Source organism: Condylostylus longicornis, unplaced genomic scaffold (genome assembly GCF_029603195.1).
Source record: "Condylostylus longicornis isolate FDR11 unplaced genomic scaffold, ASM2960319v2 ptg000055l, whole genome shotgun sequence".
In the NCBI taxonomy this organism is placed as follows: domain Eukaryota; kingdom Metazoa; phylum Arthropoda; class Insecta; order Diptera; family Dolichopodidae; genus Condylostylus; species Condylostylus longicornis.
The window spans coordinates 20,388-37,689 of NW_026578024.1; the positions used below are offsets into that span (position 1 = coordinate 20,388).

The 17,302-nt window shown below is 29.0% G+C and overlaps 4 protein-coding genes across 4 annotated transcripts; 2 read left to right on the forward strand and 2 right to left on the reverse strand.

The window, feature by feature from the left end:
* The first annotated feature begins 3,502 nt into the window (after positions 1–3,502).
* Positions 3,503–6,604, forward strand: LOC129611687 (2-(3-amino-3-carboxypropyl)histidine synthase subunit 2). The gene is made up of 6 exons (XM_055524956.1): positions 3,503–3,732; positions 3,801–3,923; positions 3,993–4,200; positions 4,629–4,646; positions 4,704–4,850; positions 4,921–6,604. The coding sequence occupies exons 1-6, from the start codon at positions 3,583–3,585 to the stop codon at positions 5,637–5,639; spliced, it is 1,365 nt and encodes a 454-aa protein (XP_055380931.1). The 5' UTR covers positions 3,503–3,582; the 3' UTR covers positions 5,640–6,604.
* Positions 6,605–6,730: 126 nt separating this feature from the next.
* On the reverse strand, positions 6,731–8,518 carry LOC129611688 (uncharacterized). Its single transcript, XM_055524957.1, has 6 exons — positions 8,468–8,518; positions 8,257–8,356; positions 8,008–8,195; positions 7,562–7,953; positions 7,270–7,491; positions 6,731–7,039 (listed from the first exon to the last, which is right to left on the reverse strand). The coding sequence occupies exons 2-6, from the start codon at positions 8,318–8,320 to the stop codon at positions 6,790–6,792; spliced, it is 1,116 nt and encodes a 371-aa protein (XP_055380932.1). The 5' UTR covers positions 8,321–8,356; positions 8,468–8,518; the 3' UTR covers positions 6,731–6,789.
* Positions 8,519–11,516: 2,998 nt separating this feature from the next.
* On the forward strand, positions 11,517–12,516 carry LOC129611721 (dynein light chain Tctex-type). Its single transcript, XM_055525011.1, has 2 exons — positions 11,517–11,746; positions 11,933–12,516. The coding sequence occupies exons 1-2, from the start codon at positions 11,686–11,688 to the stop codon at positions 12,205–12,207; spliced, it is 336 nt and encodes a 111-aa protein (XP_055380986.1). The 5' UTR covers positions 11,517–11,685; the 3' UTR covers positions 12,208–12,516.
* Positions 12,517–12,691: 175 nt separating this feature from the next.
* LOC129611720 (mitochondrial-processing peptidase subunit beta) lies at positions 12,692–14,799 on the reverse strand. Its single transcript, XM_055525009.1, has 6 exons — positions 14,608–14,799; positions 14,210–14,422; positions 13,819–14,147; positions 13,387–13,763; positions 13,241–13,332; positions 12,692–13,187 (listed from the first exon to the last, which is right to left on the reverse strand). Exons 1-6 carry the CDS (start codon positions 14,674–14,676, stop codon positions 12,843–12,845), a joined length of 1,425 nt encoding a protein of 474 aa, XP_055380984.1. The 5' UTR covers positions 14,677–14,799; the 3' UTR covers positions 12,692–12,842.
* Between the last annotated feature and the right edge of the window lie 2,503 nt (positions 14,800–17,302).

The window sequence follows — 17,302 nt, forward strand, 5'->3', positions numbered from 1 at the left end:
GATCGCAGTGACAATCGTCGGGGAATAGCGGCAAAATGTGTTTCAGCCATATTCCAGTTGTCGTTCTGATGCGAGATTTGTCGTAGCGAAACGACGTTTTTTGTCGAAAAGTATTTACAAGTGACAAGAAAGAAGAATACGCCAAAAATTCAGGTTAAAACAAAACAATTTAACAAAATCATAAAAAAATTAATTTTATACATAAATCAAGTCATAAAATATATAATTTAATTTTTGTTTTTAGCGTGAAAATATTTATAAATTTGAAGAATTGGAAATTTCATGACAGAGAACGCCTTTTACGGGTGCTCGTTTTTCCCTCGAATATATTCAGTAAATATACAAAGGCCTCCTTTGGAAGTCTGCAATAGTTTATAAATCTGTGAATAAAATAAAATGTTTGCAACTAATTTACTAGAAAAAATTTGGCAAATTCAATGGATTAAAGCTGTCGCTAATCTTAAATCTTTCGATCCTTAATTGTTGTTTTTTTTTAATTTCAGCACTACCGGAATGAGATGAATTCGTAAACCATAATGCAAATGACATTTTTTATTATTTAAAAATATATTTATTTTATTTATTTAGTTTCAAATTTATTTCAAAAAGAGCCTCAGCTCGTACAGAGTGTTATTATTTATTTATTTATACAGTTGGTGTTTTTTTTTCTTTATGCGTTATAAATTTACATATATACAATAGGCTTTAGTAACAAACGAGTATTATATTGTAAATACATTCGACTATTACATTTATCAGAAAGTTTAGATAGACTCAATTATCAGAAAATGTTCTTGAAGTTGTCAGAAAATGTTCTTGAAGTCGGTTTTGTTTCAAATACACTGTATATAATTATATACACTGAAATTTTTTTTTAGTATGAACTTTACTCGGCGAAATTTCTTTTTAAAATGTATCAATTTCACTTGAAACGTTTCATTTTCGATTATTTCTCGCACCACGTCACTCGACAACCAGAATACCACATTTCAAATTGTGTGACAGCAAAAACGACAAATGTCACGTAAGTGACGCGACAACAAGAATAAGGCTCAAGATTATGTAAGGTTATCAAAACCTTCAAAACATAAGCTATGCAAGATTTTCTGGCACTTGGCTATGGCATTTTTGTGTTTGCATATTATGTTTTTTTTTGTTTAAAATTTCAAAGATAAGAAAAATTTAAAAATGGCATTTTTTTTTGGGAAAATTTTGAAAATTTTCAAATTTGTTACATATTGAAATATTCACAAGTAGGCGCATATAAAATTTCGAAACAATCGATGCATCAAATAATATTATATTTAAAAATATAATAAAATTTCAGTTTTATACTTCATAAAACATAAGAAGTATAAACATAGAAGTATAAAACATTCAAGAAGCATATATTTGTGTGAACTATTGTTTTGGATATTAAAAAATAATAAAACGGCTGAAAAATCAAGATTTACAGGTCAACATTTTTCACCAATATTAAAAATTACAACTGCGAATTAAATTCAACCAAATTTCGAAGACTTAGAAACAGAAAACCGTTTCTAAATTTCTTTAAAAATTGATTTTATATTTTTTTGTATGACTGTATTATTTGTATGTTTTATATTTTTTATGTTGATAATAAAAATCAAAATTTGAGTATAATTGGTAGTTTATGTTTTTTTATTGTGCGGGCCGTCAACATTTTTCACCAATATTAAAAATTACAACTGCGAATTAAATTCAACCACATTTCGAAGACTTAGAAACAGAAAACCGTTTCTAAATTTCTTTAAAAATTGATATTATATTTTTTTGTATGACTGTATTATTTGTATGTTTTATATTTTTTATGTTGATAATAAAAATCAAAATTTGAGTATAATTGGTAGTTTAAGTTTTTTTATTGTGCGGGCCGAAACAATAAGCGGAAACCCTAAAATGACCCGTGAATGGCCGTCCTAGAGTATTTCACCGTCAAAGTTCTGAAATTTCTTTTTCATCATTAACAATATTTATATTTTTGTGATTTTTATAAACGAGGAAAAGCACTTTACATGTTTTGTGAAAATAAAAATTAAAATAAGAAAAAGCTTATATGCCTATTCCAAGATACAAATAAAATATTTATTTTTTGAAAGTGTGAAAATCAAATGAAAACTTATTTACTGGTAAAAAAGAAAAACAAAAAAAACGTATTTGACGTTGCGAAAACAAAAATAATCTGAGTTTAAAAGTTAACAACTAACAGAGGTAATATTAGTAAAAAAAAAAAATTTTTTTTATTCAATCAAGCTATTTAAACAAAAGAATATTTTGGAAACACAAATCGAAATAGTGTAAATGAAACAAGAAGAAGAAATGGAGAGATATTATTCTCGAAATATTGATAAAATTTTTTTTTCTTAAAATTAAAATTAAAAGGACACTTAATTCTTTCGACATGAATGATATTTTGTAAGTTTTCAATATACATACATATGTACACGCTTATAATGTACCGTAAAATTTATATTTCGTAAAAAAATAATTTGTTTTAATTATTAGTTGTAATTTTGACCCTTTGCATACACAATTAATAAACAATATGCGAAAAGAAACACAGTTTTTCTATCTAAACCTAACCCAACCTAGTTTAAAAAATTTTCAGATCATGGAATACCATTTTTATATTATCCCCGAAAAAAAGTATTACGACCAGAGTTGTTATTTTGAACTTGTTATAGAGTAGCATTTTGTCTCAGAAAAAATAGTGTCGAGAACTTTGGCGTAGTAGTTTGGAGTTATTATTAACACCGAATAGAAAGTAAGGCATTTGCCTCAATAGATTATTTTTTTAAAATTGATTTCAAATCAGGTTTAATTTAAGAAAACAATTATATTTTAACGTACTTTATTTAATTTTAAGAACATCAGTTTTTGAACAGAATGTTGTAATGAATTAACAGAAAAAAATAAAGTAAATAATAAACATATGTATTGCAAATGAGTGGAACGAAATGTATTCATTTTTAAAGATGTATATTACTAATTTTTATTTATTTTTATAATTATAAATTAACTAGTGTATACACTTTTTACATTTTTTACCTTTGTAAAATTATTTATAATTTTGCGGAATTATGTACATACATAATTTTAACCAAATTTTAATCCCTTTTAAACCTCGCGTTCGTATTGAAAATGACAACTGCGAGTTTTCAGTAATATAAAATTTCAAGGTTTTTTTCGCGGTAACGTTTGATTCTAAATTTAATTTTTTCTGTTGTACAAGTGGTTTTACACCTTTTCTCAATATACAATTTAGAAACGAAAATTAGATAGAAGCAAAGATACTCCTTCCTTTAATATATTTAATTTGTTGGATAAATCGTAGGTTTTATCGTATGTGTAAACAGTTATGAAGCCCATTGTAATAATGGGCTATGTACATCTTTAATGCGCACGTACCTATGTCATAGAATAATTTGAATAAAACTTCAACAAATTGACTTGACAATTTATGTGACATATCATAAAAAAATACAATAGATACCGATTCAACGATCTTTGAAATCGAACCAGCAGAATTATTGATTTAAATTAACATTTTTTTTTTAAATTATGTCTACTTCAGCTTTTTTTTCACCCGAAAACGCTTTTTTGGAAAGAAATGTTGAAATCATAGAAGAGGAAGTAAAATTTGAAGAGATATGGACCGAGGTTAATCGATCAAAATGTTTAGATTGGATAGAAAAGAATAATTTAAAAAATGTGTGTATTTCAAATATAATTTCTGGTCTTTTAATTTTAATACCAAATTTTAATATTAATTATTTAAGGTTTGCCTTCAGTTTCCTGATAATTATCTACCCTTTAGTGCAAAAATTCATGATGATTTAAAAAATAAAGCAAAAATATATATATTAGCTGACACATCTTACGGAAGTTGCTGTGTCGATGAAGTAAAATTTTCCTAATTACAAATTTTAGTAACTAAAATATTTTTGTATTTTATTCATTTTGTTCAATAGATTGGGGCTGCGCATGTGAATGCCGACTCAATTATTCACTTTGGAAATGCTTGTCAGAGTAAGGTCTCTAGACTAAGTGTTTTATACATTTTCGCACAAAAATATTTAGATTTTAAAAAATTGTATGATGATTTGAATAAATTGGAAAGTTCCACTAAACAAAAAGAAATTTTCATCTATTTCAGTCAAGATTACCATCATCTTCTCGGTAAGTTTGATAATGATAAATATCTAAATTTTGAAAATTGAATGTAATATGAAAAATCATCCATGTTTGAAGCTGTATCTATATGATCTTTCCAGTTTTTTCCTTTTCACTTAATTCTAATTGCATTTACATTTTTAGTAAAATATTGATAAAATAAAACATCACGTCTCTTAATTATTGATTTTCTTTTTTGTACAATTATTTTGAAGATTCATATTATTCCTCCTTTTATCATACTATTTAAAACCTGCAAATAGTATGTGTATTTCTATTGAGGTACACATATTATGAACGAATATTGTATAAACAATATAATTTGTTAAGAAAGAATTTATTGTTTTTATATACGAACATATAAATTATTGTAAAATTATGCAATACACATAAAATAATGTGATTTATAATAGATTAATTTTTCTCATTTTTAGATAAAAATTTAATAAAAGGTAAGCATCCACAATATTCCTCCTGTATTATTGCATAATTTTGAGAGGCTTTTTTAGATTTTAAAAATAGTGTACCTAAACTCAGTATTACACTGGAGAAGTATCCGAATTCAAGGGAAAAACAAAATTCCGAAAACAGCGTTATCAAAATATTTGTTGGCAAGGACGATCAACATTTTTTCAATTTGACGATGACTGAATCAGGTATGTATTATTAAAATGTTTCAATACTTTATGAACAAGTAAGCACAAATTATATTTCTTTTAATTATAGCTTCAAATTGGTACTTATATAACTCAGAAGAAGCTTTACTTAAAGAAATAAATCCAATTACAACCACGTTTATTCGGCGCCGTTACTATTATATAGAAAAATGTAAAGATGCAAAAAGACTAGGCATTGTTGTAGCAACTCTTAGCGCTGATGGATATTTAGATATAGTTAAGCATATACAACAATTGGCACGTGCCCATGGTATTCGGAGTTATATATTATCTGTTGGTCGTATAAACTCAGCTAAGTTAGCAAATTTTATGGAAATTGATTGTTTCGTTTTGGTTGGTTGCCCTTTCAACAACATATACACATCAAAAGAATTTTATAAACCCATAATATCTATTTTCGAAGCTGAATTAGCTCTAAATCCAGCTTGGCTATGTAAATTTCCTGAAAAGTACGTTACAGATTTTAAAGAGCTCTTGCCTAATGGATCGTTCTACAATGAGATAGACCCTCAAAAAATTCAAAAAAACGATATGAGTTTGGTTTCTGGAAAAATTCGACATATGGATATCTCAAACGATGATGATGCTGAAAATACCAGTAGGGTTCTCCTGGAAAAAAAAAATTACGAATTAGTAGAAAGTACTGCTACATCATTTGAAGATAGATCTTGGAAAGGGTTGGAGCAAAATTTAGGTGAAACCGATCCAGCAGTAATTGCTAAAGGGTTGTGTGGAATTCCAATGTCGTACACACATGATTCTCCATAGGGTTTTGAATATTGAGCAGTTCAGAGGCTTTAAAGTTAATGTAAATTATTTCATATGCAAACGTATACATAATTCAATTTACATTCAAGAATAAAATTTTTAACTTTGGTTAGTTTTGTAGGTAGGCAATTTTCTTACTCATTAAAAGAATTTTTAAATTTTGTCGAGGATATAAATAAATGGTCCTGATAAAACTTTATTTGATATAAATTATGATTATTAAAAGGTTAACCTTTCTTTGCCTGAGTTATTTAAGAGCACTTTTACTGTAACTCTTGTATCGAGAAAGATATATACAAATCTGTTGGTTAGAAATAAAAAATGTTTGTGCTATAAAATAAAAAAAAATTTATAGCATTCATTTCCACATTCGGGTTATTTTAATATGTTATAGCATGCGTTTTTGATTATATAGCAAAGTAACTGGTATTGAAATGAATGCTGTACGAGTTAAACGCACTTTAATTTATTATTTAGAAAATTAACGATATGTAACGCGTCAACTTTTCTTTCCGTGAGTTATTTATAAACACTTCTATCTATTACACAAAATTTTATCACATTCATATTTAGAAAATTAAACCTTTCCCTGGTGACTACATTTTAAATTAATAAGTCATTTTTTTTTCTTTTAAATAACATAACTGTTACCTTTTTCAGAGCATAAAGAGTAAAATTAGGAATACTGTAGCATGCATGTGTTTCCTTTGGGATGAAAACAAAATTTAATGTTACGGGTTAAACTGTTTATCAATCTCTTGAAGTGCTTTTAAAATTTTGTTAAAATTGAGAATAAAAAGATAAGTCAAACAATTGCAATGCATATGCATAATTGTACTGATATTTAAGCTGTTAAAGAATGTTAATACATGTACAATACTTATTCATTTTTGATATGCAAAACAAAGTTTTCAGTTAAGATTTTATTTAATAGTTATAACGATTATAATTTAGAGTAATTTAGTTATAACGATTATAATTAGGACTCAGACCTAAATATTTCTTAAACAATTGTATTTTTTATAATTTTGGTATTAATTAAAAAAATATTGGTAAATATTCTTATAATATTAAAATAAAAGTATTTGAACTTTCCCAAAAGAATGTTTTATATTATCAAACTTAAATTTTAAGCAGTAACTAACTTTTTTCATAAGGTTTTTCGCTTTACCATACGGTGTTTGCCTTTTATGCTATTATTCGCTAACGAGAAACACAGCATGTCGGAAAATTGTTTCTGTTTTGCAAAAACCGCACTGCATAAACTTTTAACTTTATTTTTGGGTCGCCCAATTTCTGTGGTAAGTATATTGATGTCGATTTCATAGTCAGGTTGAATTAACATAATTAGCACAATGAAGTAACATATTGCTTTATCAGTGGAAATAGTTGTTCTTAGCCTACAATTAGAGATTTTTTAAATTAATTTCTGTCATATATTAAAACTCATAATAGTTTTAGTGTTTGACAAAAACAACTTTAAAACACTAAAAGTAATGTCATATATGTATATCTATCCATATATATTTATAGATATATATGGTATAACTAAAAGCAAGAAATATTTTATGAAAATTTCACCAAAAAAGATTTTATGGTTGCTTTTGTCAATTTTCTTTATTTTCCTTACGGTTTAAGTAAATCTTTTGGAGCAAATCGTCGGCGTATATCGTTTGAAATTTTTTCTGAAATTTTCGATAATTCCACACCATCTATATTTCTTCTTTTTATTTTTATGTAATTTAATAAACCATCTAAATAAATTAATACTTTCAAAAACGTGAAACATTGGCTTTTGGGCATGACATCTTTTACTCTTCTAATTTCTTTAAGTATATACTGCGATGAAATCCTAAGAAATATTCGGGTTAATGACTTGATCGTACACATTTATGTTCTTCATATTTGTATTAGATACTTACGGTAAATCTTCTGTATTGTAATTGAAAACTGCAACTGCTTCTTCTTGCAAACTACTCAAAAAATCTTCTTCTAAAATATTTGTTAAAATATATATATCGGAAGAGTTTTTGGCATTTTTGTTATATGGTGGAACAATCTCAAGTTCACTAGTCTTATCGTTATCGTCTTGTAATGTTGTTTCTTCTATGGTTTTATTTAATTGGGATTTAATTATTTCTAAATTTACCTTAGATCTTTCTGTCCTTTCAAAATAGACTTTAGATTTTTTACCCCCAAAATTCTTCATTAATACCCTCATTGCCAATTCTTTGTTATTAATTTTTTCTATGCAATCATGGTGTGAGTGAATATCGTGTATCAATGTACATTGATCAATTTCCATTAAGTGAATCTGAATGTCAAAAAATATTTATAAATGTGGAAATAACACATTACACTTATGTACTTTGTTCCTTCTTTTGACTGCAATATAGGAATTCACGGCTTGCTTTTCATCTGGTTCAATCGGCCCGTGATAAATATGCTTATTAATTGAAAATACAGCTTCATCTTTTTTTAAATTTTTGTTGTTAGCTAAAACAATTCCAGTTTTGAAAGTACCGTAATCGTTAAGAATTCCATTTTGAAACTTCACTGCAATATTTAAATAAAATTATTTCAATAATTATATATGGATTTATATAAATTCACTTTCCTAAAATGGGAACATAACCTTTATTTTTTTGAATTACATTTTCAATTAAATTTTTGTCTGACATTATAAGTAATTTTTTAGTAAAAACTGGTTTTGTAATCTAAATAAAAAAAGTAAAAAACAAATTAAGTTTTTTGTATATTCTTTAATCTGAAAAACTGTCTCTGATTTTTCTGAGGTTTAAGTCACGAAAAATTAAATGTTAAATTACGTTTGCAAAAGGCTGTTGCGAAAAGCGGATGGCGAATGTACATTTTTGACAATTTAAGTTAAAAAAAAAAACAAGAGCGATTTTCCGGGGAAATGTCAGAATTCAAATAGAATATGAATTTACAGAACCAAATTTCACAGCTGACGGTGAAATATCTAAAATAAAAATTTGGGATACTTCACCGATAGCGTCTTTTTTAACATTATTTGTTTTCATTATTACTTCACCGATAGCGTCTTTTTTAACATTATTTGTTTTCATGCAGTGTTCCCACTCGGTAAAAACAAAATGTATCCAATTTCGAGAAAAAAATGTATCCAAAATGTATCCAACCTCGTAAAATAGCATTATTATAATAAGTCGTCTTATTTTGTACAAATTAACCCATAATTAATATTAATTTGCTTTATTCCACAATATGAGTTTTGTTATTTATAGTAAATTCTTTAAGAAATCACATACAACTTCTATTATATTTTAAATGTTAAGGTCAGAAAAAATATATGCATATATGCCTTCTGTAGTTGTTGAACTATGCGGTAAAGACGATTGACCATGAAAACGGACAAATTTGCTTAGAATAGTCAGCAAATAACATTTATTGAAGATAAAGCAACTTCGCGGTTTAATATTAGCAGCATTTCAACTGTTTTGTAATATTTATTTAGTGTTTGAAAAAAAATGTATCCATATTTCAGCAAAATTTTAAAATGTAGCCAATTTCGGCATTTTAGCAGATTTGAGTATCTTTGTATCCAAGCTCAAATTTAAAGCAAAAATGTATCCAAATGGATACAATTGTATCCAAGTGGGAACGCTGTTTTCATGTGTATGCAACATCAGATGCAAAATACTGTACAATTCATTTTACCGTTCCATGCAGAAGTTGTCGTTCACTGCTTTGGTTATTTTTTTATATAGTAAACTGGCAGTAGAATTTACTTTTATCCCCCTAATAGAATTCCTTATCTATTCAAATGTTTTTAGATTAACGGAATTGTCCGTATTATGTATAGAGTATCTTAGTAAGATACTGTATCTTGACATTAAAAAAAATTTATTGTAGTTAAACGCATTGCTGTCAGCCGTGTACTGTATACATAATAAACTAACTAGTTTCTATTGTTTACATATACAAAATTCAAGCTTAAATCTACATTAAAGTCTGATGTCAGTTTATATATCAAAATGAAATTATATAAGACTCAGCATCAAAATTTAATAATTTCACTACGATTAGGGTAATTCAGTAAAGAGAGCAATGTTAAATATATGGCGTTATTTAGGGAATCAAAAATGGGCAAAATTTTTGTTTAAAATGAGTTATCAAAACTCAACGGTTTCCGAGATACAGGGAAGTATCAGACCAGCCAAAACCTCTCAAAACCAAATGCAAAAATTTCCTCTGAACAGACTCAGTACGAGAAATATCCATAACACGAAAGGGCGCCCAAACCTGACAAACATACTTAAGAATTGGCCTAACAAAGGACACATAAAAATGTTTCGTAACATACGGAATAATAAACTCTTTAGCCTGATTATGAAACCCAGCTTCGGATTAGCCCTACCAAGGATACAAACGAACACCAAAATCCAGCCTGCGATCACGCATGACCCCAAGACCACCCCGTTAAGGCAATAATCATGCCGGACAACTGAAAAACAAAAAATTGATCCGACACCAGTCCCAAAAACTACACAAATCCCTCTACAACTCTAGACAATCAACCTCTGACCGAACTGTCCTCACAATCCTGGAGTCATCTGCAAAACTATAAAGCGCGGAACCCACAACAAAACCAAAAGCGTCGTTAGTCGCGACTAGAAAAAGTATAGGACCCACATGACTACCCTGCTGAACGCGCGACCTGAATAGTATACATCAGACAGAGCAAAACGGAAAGAAACCTGATAAAACCTGCAAGTCAAATAGGAATAGACTCACATCAAGCTGCTAAGAGAAAAACTCACGCCAGCCAACTTTCTCAGTATAACCTGATGCAGAATAGTATCGAAGACCTTACTAACATCTGTAAAAATAACATCGACCTGGCCATCCCCCTCAATAATATCAATAGTATCTGAGAAAAACCCAACCAAATTGGTATCAATAGACTTCTGAAAACCATGCTGGTCAGTGTCAACAACAAAAATACCCTCAAAAAGCTTCGGAATAGCTGACATACTAACAATAGGCCTACAATTACTTACCGAAGAACGTAAACCCTTCTTATGAACCCGAATAACGTACGACTTCTAAGCTGAAGGAAAAACAGAAGACACCAACGATAGGTTAAAGAAAGAAGTAAGATGACCAACATGGCTACCAGCGCATCTACACAGCAGCACACTCGAAATCCCATCAGGATCAGGAGACCAGTCATCACCCAACACCTCCATGGCTCACAGAACGCAATCAATTGACCGTTGTTCTAAAATAACAAAATGTAAATCGCAATTTTTCTTTTAAAAATTTTACAGTAAATCTGATGAGAATAAAGCAATATCTCTTATTTGCCTTCAAACAAATTGTGATATCTAACAGTGTTTACATATATGACTTTTACCAGACTCAGATAGTCAGACTAAGTTTTAGATTTTTTCGTACATGTAAACAGTAATTAAGGCCCAGAACCCTGAAGAACTCCGGTATTAATATAAGTGAGATTGCTAAAGGTACCATAAATTCTTACCTTCTGCCTACGATTTATAAAAAAAGAAACAAACCAGTTAAGAACAAAGCCCCTAAAACCAGCGTTGTATAGTTTGTTCAATAACTAATCATGGGAAACAGAATCAAAAGCTTTGAAAATATCTTTAAATAGTGCAGACAATAGTGACCATTATCAGGGCCATGATAAATTTCAGAAGGAAATTTCAATAAAGTACTTTCAACACTGCTGCCTCTTTTTAAAAACAAACTGGCTATCAGAAAAAAATCAGATAATTTTTTGAAACGTGACGGATATTTTTAAAAAAAACCTTTTGAACACTGAAAATTTAACAAGAGAACTGGTTTGTAATCAATCTCAAGTTATTACGATTTTCTTTTGAATGAACCTAATGTAAATGCATTTCTAACACAAAAAAAAGAAATAAAAAGAAATAAATTTAGTTTTTCAAATTCTTAATGTTCAGTAATTACTACTTATTAAAAAAGAGTGCTAAATCACACATATTTTAAATAAACTTAAATAAGGTCGAAAAATTGAAGAATGGACGATCTTCGAGACGAAAATCAATTTATAGTAGATGATGTCAGCAAAATAATTAAGGGTATGTATTGCAGTGGGATGCGTTATTTTGTCAATAATTATACTTTCATGTCACAATTTGGAGTGAAAATTTTTAATTTAAAATTTACTAGAAAGTATTACAAGTACAATATATATGTATATATGACAAATAATATACATATACATACGTTATATATATAATAATAAGCATTTTGTACAATTTCAGAGGCAATAGAAAGCACTATTGGAGGTAACGCTTATCAACATGATAAAGTCAATAATTGGACTGGACAAGTGGTAGAAGCTTGCCTAAGTGTATTGACCAAACAACAAAAGCCGTATAAATATATTGTGACTGCAATGATAATGCAGAAAAATGGAGCCGGTTTGCATACAGCCAGTTCTTGTTTTTGGAATAATGAAACTGATGGTTCTTGTACTGTTCGTTGGGAAAATAAAACCATGTATTGTATTGTGTCGGTCTTCGGTTTGGCATGTTAGTTTATACATATTTCTTAGTAACTACATATATTATTACAAATGTTAAAAAAGCACAAAAATGCTCAAGAAATTACTATGTTTTGAAAACTTGACAATTTCCTTGACAATTTTTTTCTATTTTCAATTATGTACACTTATTACTCGTTTTAATATTTTTGAGATTTTTCGTGCTGGTAGAAATTTCAAGAGCATTTACTTAGGCAGTAATTTAACATAATAAAGGCCTTTAAATTTTAGTGAGTATTAGGTATTCACGAAATTGTACTACTAATTGATTCAAATAAAAAATATAAAAAAAAATGGTTCGCTTTGGAGTCTTTAATGGGTTATGTGCCATCAGTGTAGATCATCAAAAGAAGTACATAAGAGGAAAATATAATACATAGGTAGGTGGGTACCTGCTATTTATTCTTTATGTTTTTTATAAATATATATTGATAAGATTATCTGATGAACTAATAACTTCTAGAGAAAAACCTCGTAATTTCCGTTAGTTTTCAAAGCGTTTTTTCATATTTTTTACTTTTCTTATACAACAAATATAAATACATATTTCTTCTTTGATAAATTTTGAAAATTAATTTAAAAAAATTTTAAACATCAATTTTATTAATAATTCAAATTATTTACGTTATTTAGATTCTAAGCCAATACATGGATGAACGAATTCGGTTATAATCCGGTAAATTTTCAACAGGACCCACAGCTGCAACAGCTGGACATCTATCATAAATATATTTCATGCAAACATCTTTGACATTTTGCGCAGTAACATGATTAATCCTAGCTTCAAGTTCATGTAATGGAATACGACGATTATAGCATAAAATTTGTCGACCAATATCTTCGCATATTGGAGTTGTTCCATCCAATTGAAGAAGCATATTTGTTTTCAATAGGTTTTTGGCCCTTTCCACTTCACTGTCAGTTACCATCGTGCATAAACGCATCCATTCACTTTGGACATTGTAAAGCATATCCTAAATATTAATTATTTAAAAGTTTTCAGTCAAAATAAGTACATGCAGTTTACCTCGCATTGAAGGGGATCACACACCCAATAAATACCCCATAATCCAGTATCTTTATAACAAGTATTAAACGATTGGAAGCTATGACAGAGATCTGAAAATTCGTAACTTTATAGCTGTATAATTCCATGAAAATATAAGTACTAACTTGATTCTGCGCTATGAGCGGCTAATTTTGATGCATTGTTTACACCGCCCCCTTGTGAACGATCCCATGCTCCTATCAAAGTATTTGCGACCATTAATGGTACGTTATCTTGATCTGTCCATCCACAACCTTCAACTGCAATTGCTATATGAGCTAAGGGCAAAGCATCGTCTCGCACACGAACTTCTGACCCTGTAAAACGGCAGGGAGTTACTGATGGTGGTTTTCCATCGTATGTGTTTTCTAGTTTTCCTAAATGTTCATTTGCTAATTTTACAAGATCGTTGTGCTTTATTCCACCTGCACCTGCCAAAACAATACGTGCTGCTTTATAATGTGATTTAATATAATCATTGAGATCACTTTTTCCAATTGACCTTAATTTAGAAAATGCTTTATAAAAGATTTTAAATGAGAAGACAATTATGTTACTTTATGTTTTTTGTTGGACCTAAAATGGTTTGACCTAGCGGAGTTCCTTGATATGCAGTAGCATGCAAATGGTCGAAAACAACCTCTTGTAAGTTGCTTTCAACTTCTTGCATTTCGCGTAATATAACTCCGCGCTCACGTTCAATTTCACTTTCGCCAAGTTTCGAATTTTGAATAATGTCAGCTAATATTTCAACCGCTTTGGACACATCATTTGATAAACATTTAGCATAGAACACAGTTTGTTCTCTAGATGTATATGCATTTAAATGGGCTCCTAAATTTTCGACCTCAAGTTCCAAATCCGTTTGAGAGCGCTTCGCAGTACCCTATATTGAAATAAGTTTTAAAAATTAAAGATAATTTCAACTTGCCCTTCATTTAACTATACTTTAAAAGCCATATGTTCAAGAAAGTGGGCTACACCATTGTTTTGTGGTGTTTCGTAACGAGACCCAGCATCAATCCACAAACCAACTGTAGCTGTTGCTGCACCTGAATCCTCGCTGGCTACACGGAGTCCATTATCAAGTGTTGATACTTCCGTAGCTGGTACGTTAAGTAGAACTTTATGAAGATTTGGTGCATGACCAGATGCATACCGCTAAAACAAAAACCAAAAAAATTCAAATGTGTTTATTCAGAGATATTATGTCTCTTGCAGTTTATTTTAAAATCTAATTAAAAAAACTGTGATCTAGAAATCAATTTTTCACGAGGAAATCTACCAAATACAATTTTGTAACACCAAACATTACGTAATTTTTTTTTTTTGAGCAAGATAATTACTTTTAATAACGCAGTTGGTTTGACGATTTTCTGCACATTTCGTGATAATAAAAAAACTTGCGATGCCATGATTATAATATTTCGCACCAAGTTTTAGAATAATCTTAATGAATCAATTTTTGTCTGGCAGAAATTAATAACTAAGATCCCACTAATTCACTTGACAGTTCGAAAGTGTTTCACATGTATGTATGTTAATTGCATATGTATATTTGAAAAACTTAAACGGAGCTGTCACAACATATCGAACATTTAAGTATTCACTCAAACAAAATCAAACACGTTGCTATGAGTGCTGGATGTGCCAGAATGTCGTTTTGAGGATATTATTGGCTCTTATTATGAAAAAATCCGATATACGATGTGCGATAACAACATCGTATTGTTATCGTTTTTCCGTACTATTATGAACCGATAACCGATAAAACCGATAAGTTAATGGCAAACGATAAAATAAAAAAAGCTTTAATGATGTATATACTATTTTGTTTGACAGATTCAAAGATTTTAAATTCATATCGAAAATTTGAAAATAAAGAAAAAGTTTGCGACAGATAAGTTTTGTTTTAAATAAAATAAAATAATTATACAATAATTAGTAATAATTATAAAATAATTCTAAGATACATATTTATTTTGAGTTGGAGTTTCGACTTTCTATTTTCAGCTTCTATATCTTTTTGTTTCTTCAAAAATTCAAAATGTTGCTTTTTCAATTTTATTTCTTCCTTTTTCAAGGAAACAATTTCTTTGTTCAAAAGTTTTTGAACAAACATTTCTTGCGATATCTGAATTCTCCTCCATTATTTCATTTATCCTGTTTAGTTGAGATTTATTGCTTACAATTCTGTTTCTAAAAATACAAAATTAAATTTATCTTAACTTATAGTTCTCAGTTTTGTTAATAATACTTACATACATTTTTTTATTTTAATTACTGAAAATTTTTTTATTTTAATTACTGTACCTGTTATTCACAATGGACATCCCACAATTTACTGATACCACCACAGCAACATTTGCAGACGATACAGCCATCTTGGCAGTAGTTAAAACCGTCCATGAAAGCTCGGCAAAAGTTCAATTTACTCTTGACAGGGTAGTAATTTGGATGAAAAAGGGGAGAATCAAGATTAACGAAGATAAATCTATTCATGTAAACTTCACAAACAGGCAAATAAACAATATTAATTTCTTAATAAATCACCAACCAGTTAAAGTTGCAAACGAGGCGAAATACTTGGGCATGACTCTGGACGCGAAGTTACACTGGAAAGCCCATATCAAAAAGAAAAAGGAAGAATTAAATAGTAAAATAAGAAAGCTCCATTGGATACTTGGAAGAAGTTCGGAAGTTAATTTATGCAACAAATTGTTAATCTACAAACAGATGATTAAACCAATTTGGACGTACGGCATTCAGCTTTGGGGCTGCACCAAAAAAAGCAACTATCAAATTATTCAAACTGTTCAAAATAAAATCCTTCGAACAATAACGAATGCACCTTGGTATGTGAAAAGCAGCACATTACACAGAGATTTAAATATAACCACAATTGAAGAAGAAATAAAAATTTACTCGATCAAACATGATAAAAGAATCCACCAACATGAGAATATACAAATCCGCAACATCCTAGAAAATAATGTAGAACGACGTCTCAAAAGAAGAAGGCCTACGGATATATCTTTATTGATATAAGATAAGAATTTAACATAATTGAACCCCTGTCGTTGGACACCCCGGTTCACACCCTCAAAACGTGAAGTAAAAATTGCTGGATAGGTTTTTAAAAACTTAGTTGCAATAAAAAGAAAGGAAAAAAAAAAAAAAATTACTGAAAAACGACTTGTAAATTCACTATCGTGTGCTATCGTATACTTAAAATGACCCGATAAAATCTGTCGGAAAATTAAAAAAATAAATTTTTCATAAACGATAATCAGCAATATTCTCTTTTGGAGAAATTCTTCGAGTTGCCTACATTTAGGGCCCAATTTACACGGAAAGACAGAAGAAAGTGAGTAACTATCATATATTTGTATAATGTAATTTTCGAATGAGAAGAATTATTTGGTATTGCGTATCTTGTTTTTTTCCAAAATGCCTACAAGATTTATTCACTTTGTTTTTCAAATTAAAATGTTCAGTCGATAATTTGAGAAAAAATGCAAAAATCCAATTAAAAACATGAGTAATCTTATTGGTAAAGTGAAACATCCATTAGAAAATGCTGAGAGTTCTGATTTGAAAGTGAACAAAAAGTGAGTAAAAAAGCGAAATACACTGTCAAGCTTTTAGTCTCCACCATTATTCCAAGATATATCCCCTTTCGAAATCATATACTAAATAAAAATCAATTGATATATTGTAATTAATAATCAATTGATCACTGTTCATGAAGAAATAAATGCCTGCTATAGTCTCACGTTGTCTAGAATAAAATTTACAAGAACTTTAAAGAGAAACGATGGCGAAATTTCTCTCAAAGAGAAAAAAAATTCTCACTTAAAAAAAAATAAACCAAACAGAAAACTTGAAAAAACTTAAAAACTTTATAAATATGTTATAAACGTCAAATTTCAATATATTTATCAAAAATAAACAAATATTATTTGGTTATACCCATGGCTGACAGAAATATAGCCCCGGATGCTAAGAGAGAGTGACGGTTAATAGCTGACGAATTTACAC

What these genes read in the sequence shown, in the direction of transcription:
- LOC129611688 (XM_055524957.1), bottom strand. Translation starts at nt 8,320, where the DNA reads ATGTCAGACAAAAATTTAATTGAAAATGTAATTCAAAAAAATAAAGGT. An exon ending in AGGTTATGTTCCCATTTTAG is followed by an intron (nt 8,196 to 8,256) that starts GAAAGTGAATTT and finishes TAAATATTGCAG; the next exon opens with TGAAGTTTCAAAATGGAATT. An exon ending in CCAAAAGATTTACTTAAACC is followed by an intron (nt 7,040 to 7,269) that starts GTAAGGAAAATA and finishes CTCTAATTGTAG; the next exon opens with GCTAAGAACAACTATTTCCA.
- LOC129611687 (XM_055524956.1), top strand. Translation starts at nt 3,583, where the DNA reads ATGTCTACTTCAGCTTTTTTTTCACCCGAAAACGCTTTTTTGGAAAGA. An exon ending in AAAAGAATAATTTAAAAAAT is followed by an intron (nt 3,733 to 3,800) that starts GTGTGTATTTCA and finishes TAATTATTTAAG; the next exon opens with GTTTGCCTTCAGTTTCCTGA. An exon ending in TTTGACGATGACTGAATCAG is followed by an intron (nt 4,851 to 4,920) that starts GTATGTATTATT and finishes TTTTAATTATAG; the next exon opens with CTTCAAATTGGTACTTATAT.
- LOC129611720 (XM_055525009.1), bottom strand. Translation starts at nt 14,676, where the DNA reads ATGGCATCGCAAGTTTTTTTATTATCACGAAATGTGCAGAAAATCGTC. An exon ending in GGTCCAACAAAAAACATAAA is followed by an intron (nt 13,764 to 13,818) that starts GTAACATAATTG and finishes TTCTAAATTAAG; the next exon opens with GTCAATTGGAAAAAGTGATC. An exon ending in CGCTCATAGCGCAGAATCAA is followed by an intron (nt 13,333 to 13,386) that starts GTTAGTACTTAT and finishes ACGAATTTTCAG; the next exon opens with ATCTCTGTCATAGCTTCCAA.
- LOC129611721 (XM_055525011.1), top strand. Translation starts at nt 11,686, where the DNA reads ATGGACGATCTTCGAGACGAAAATCAATTTATAGTAGATGATGTCAGC. An exon ending in TGTCAGCAAAATAATTAAGG is followed by an intron (nt 11,747 to 11,932) that starts GTATGTATTGCA and finishes GTACAATTTCAG; the next exon opens with AGGCAATAGAAAGCACTATT.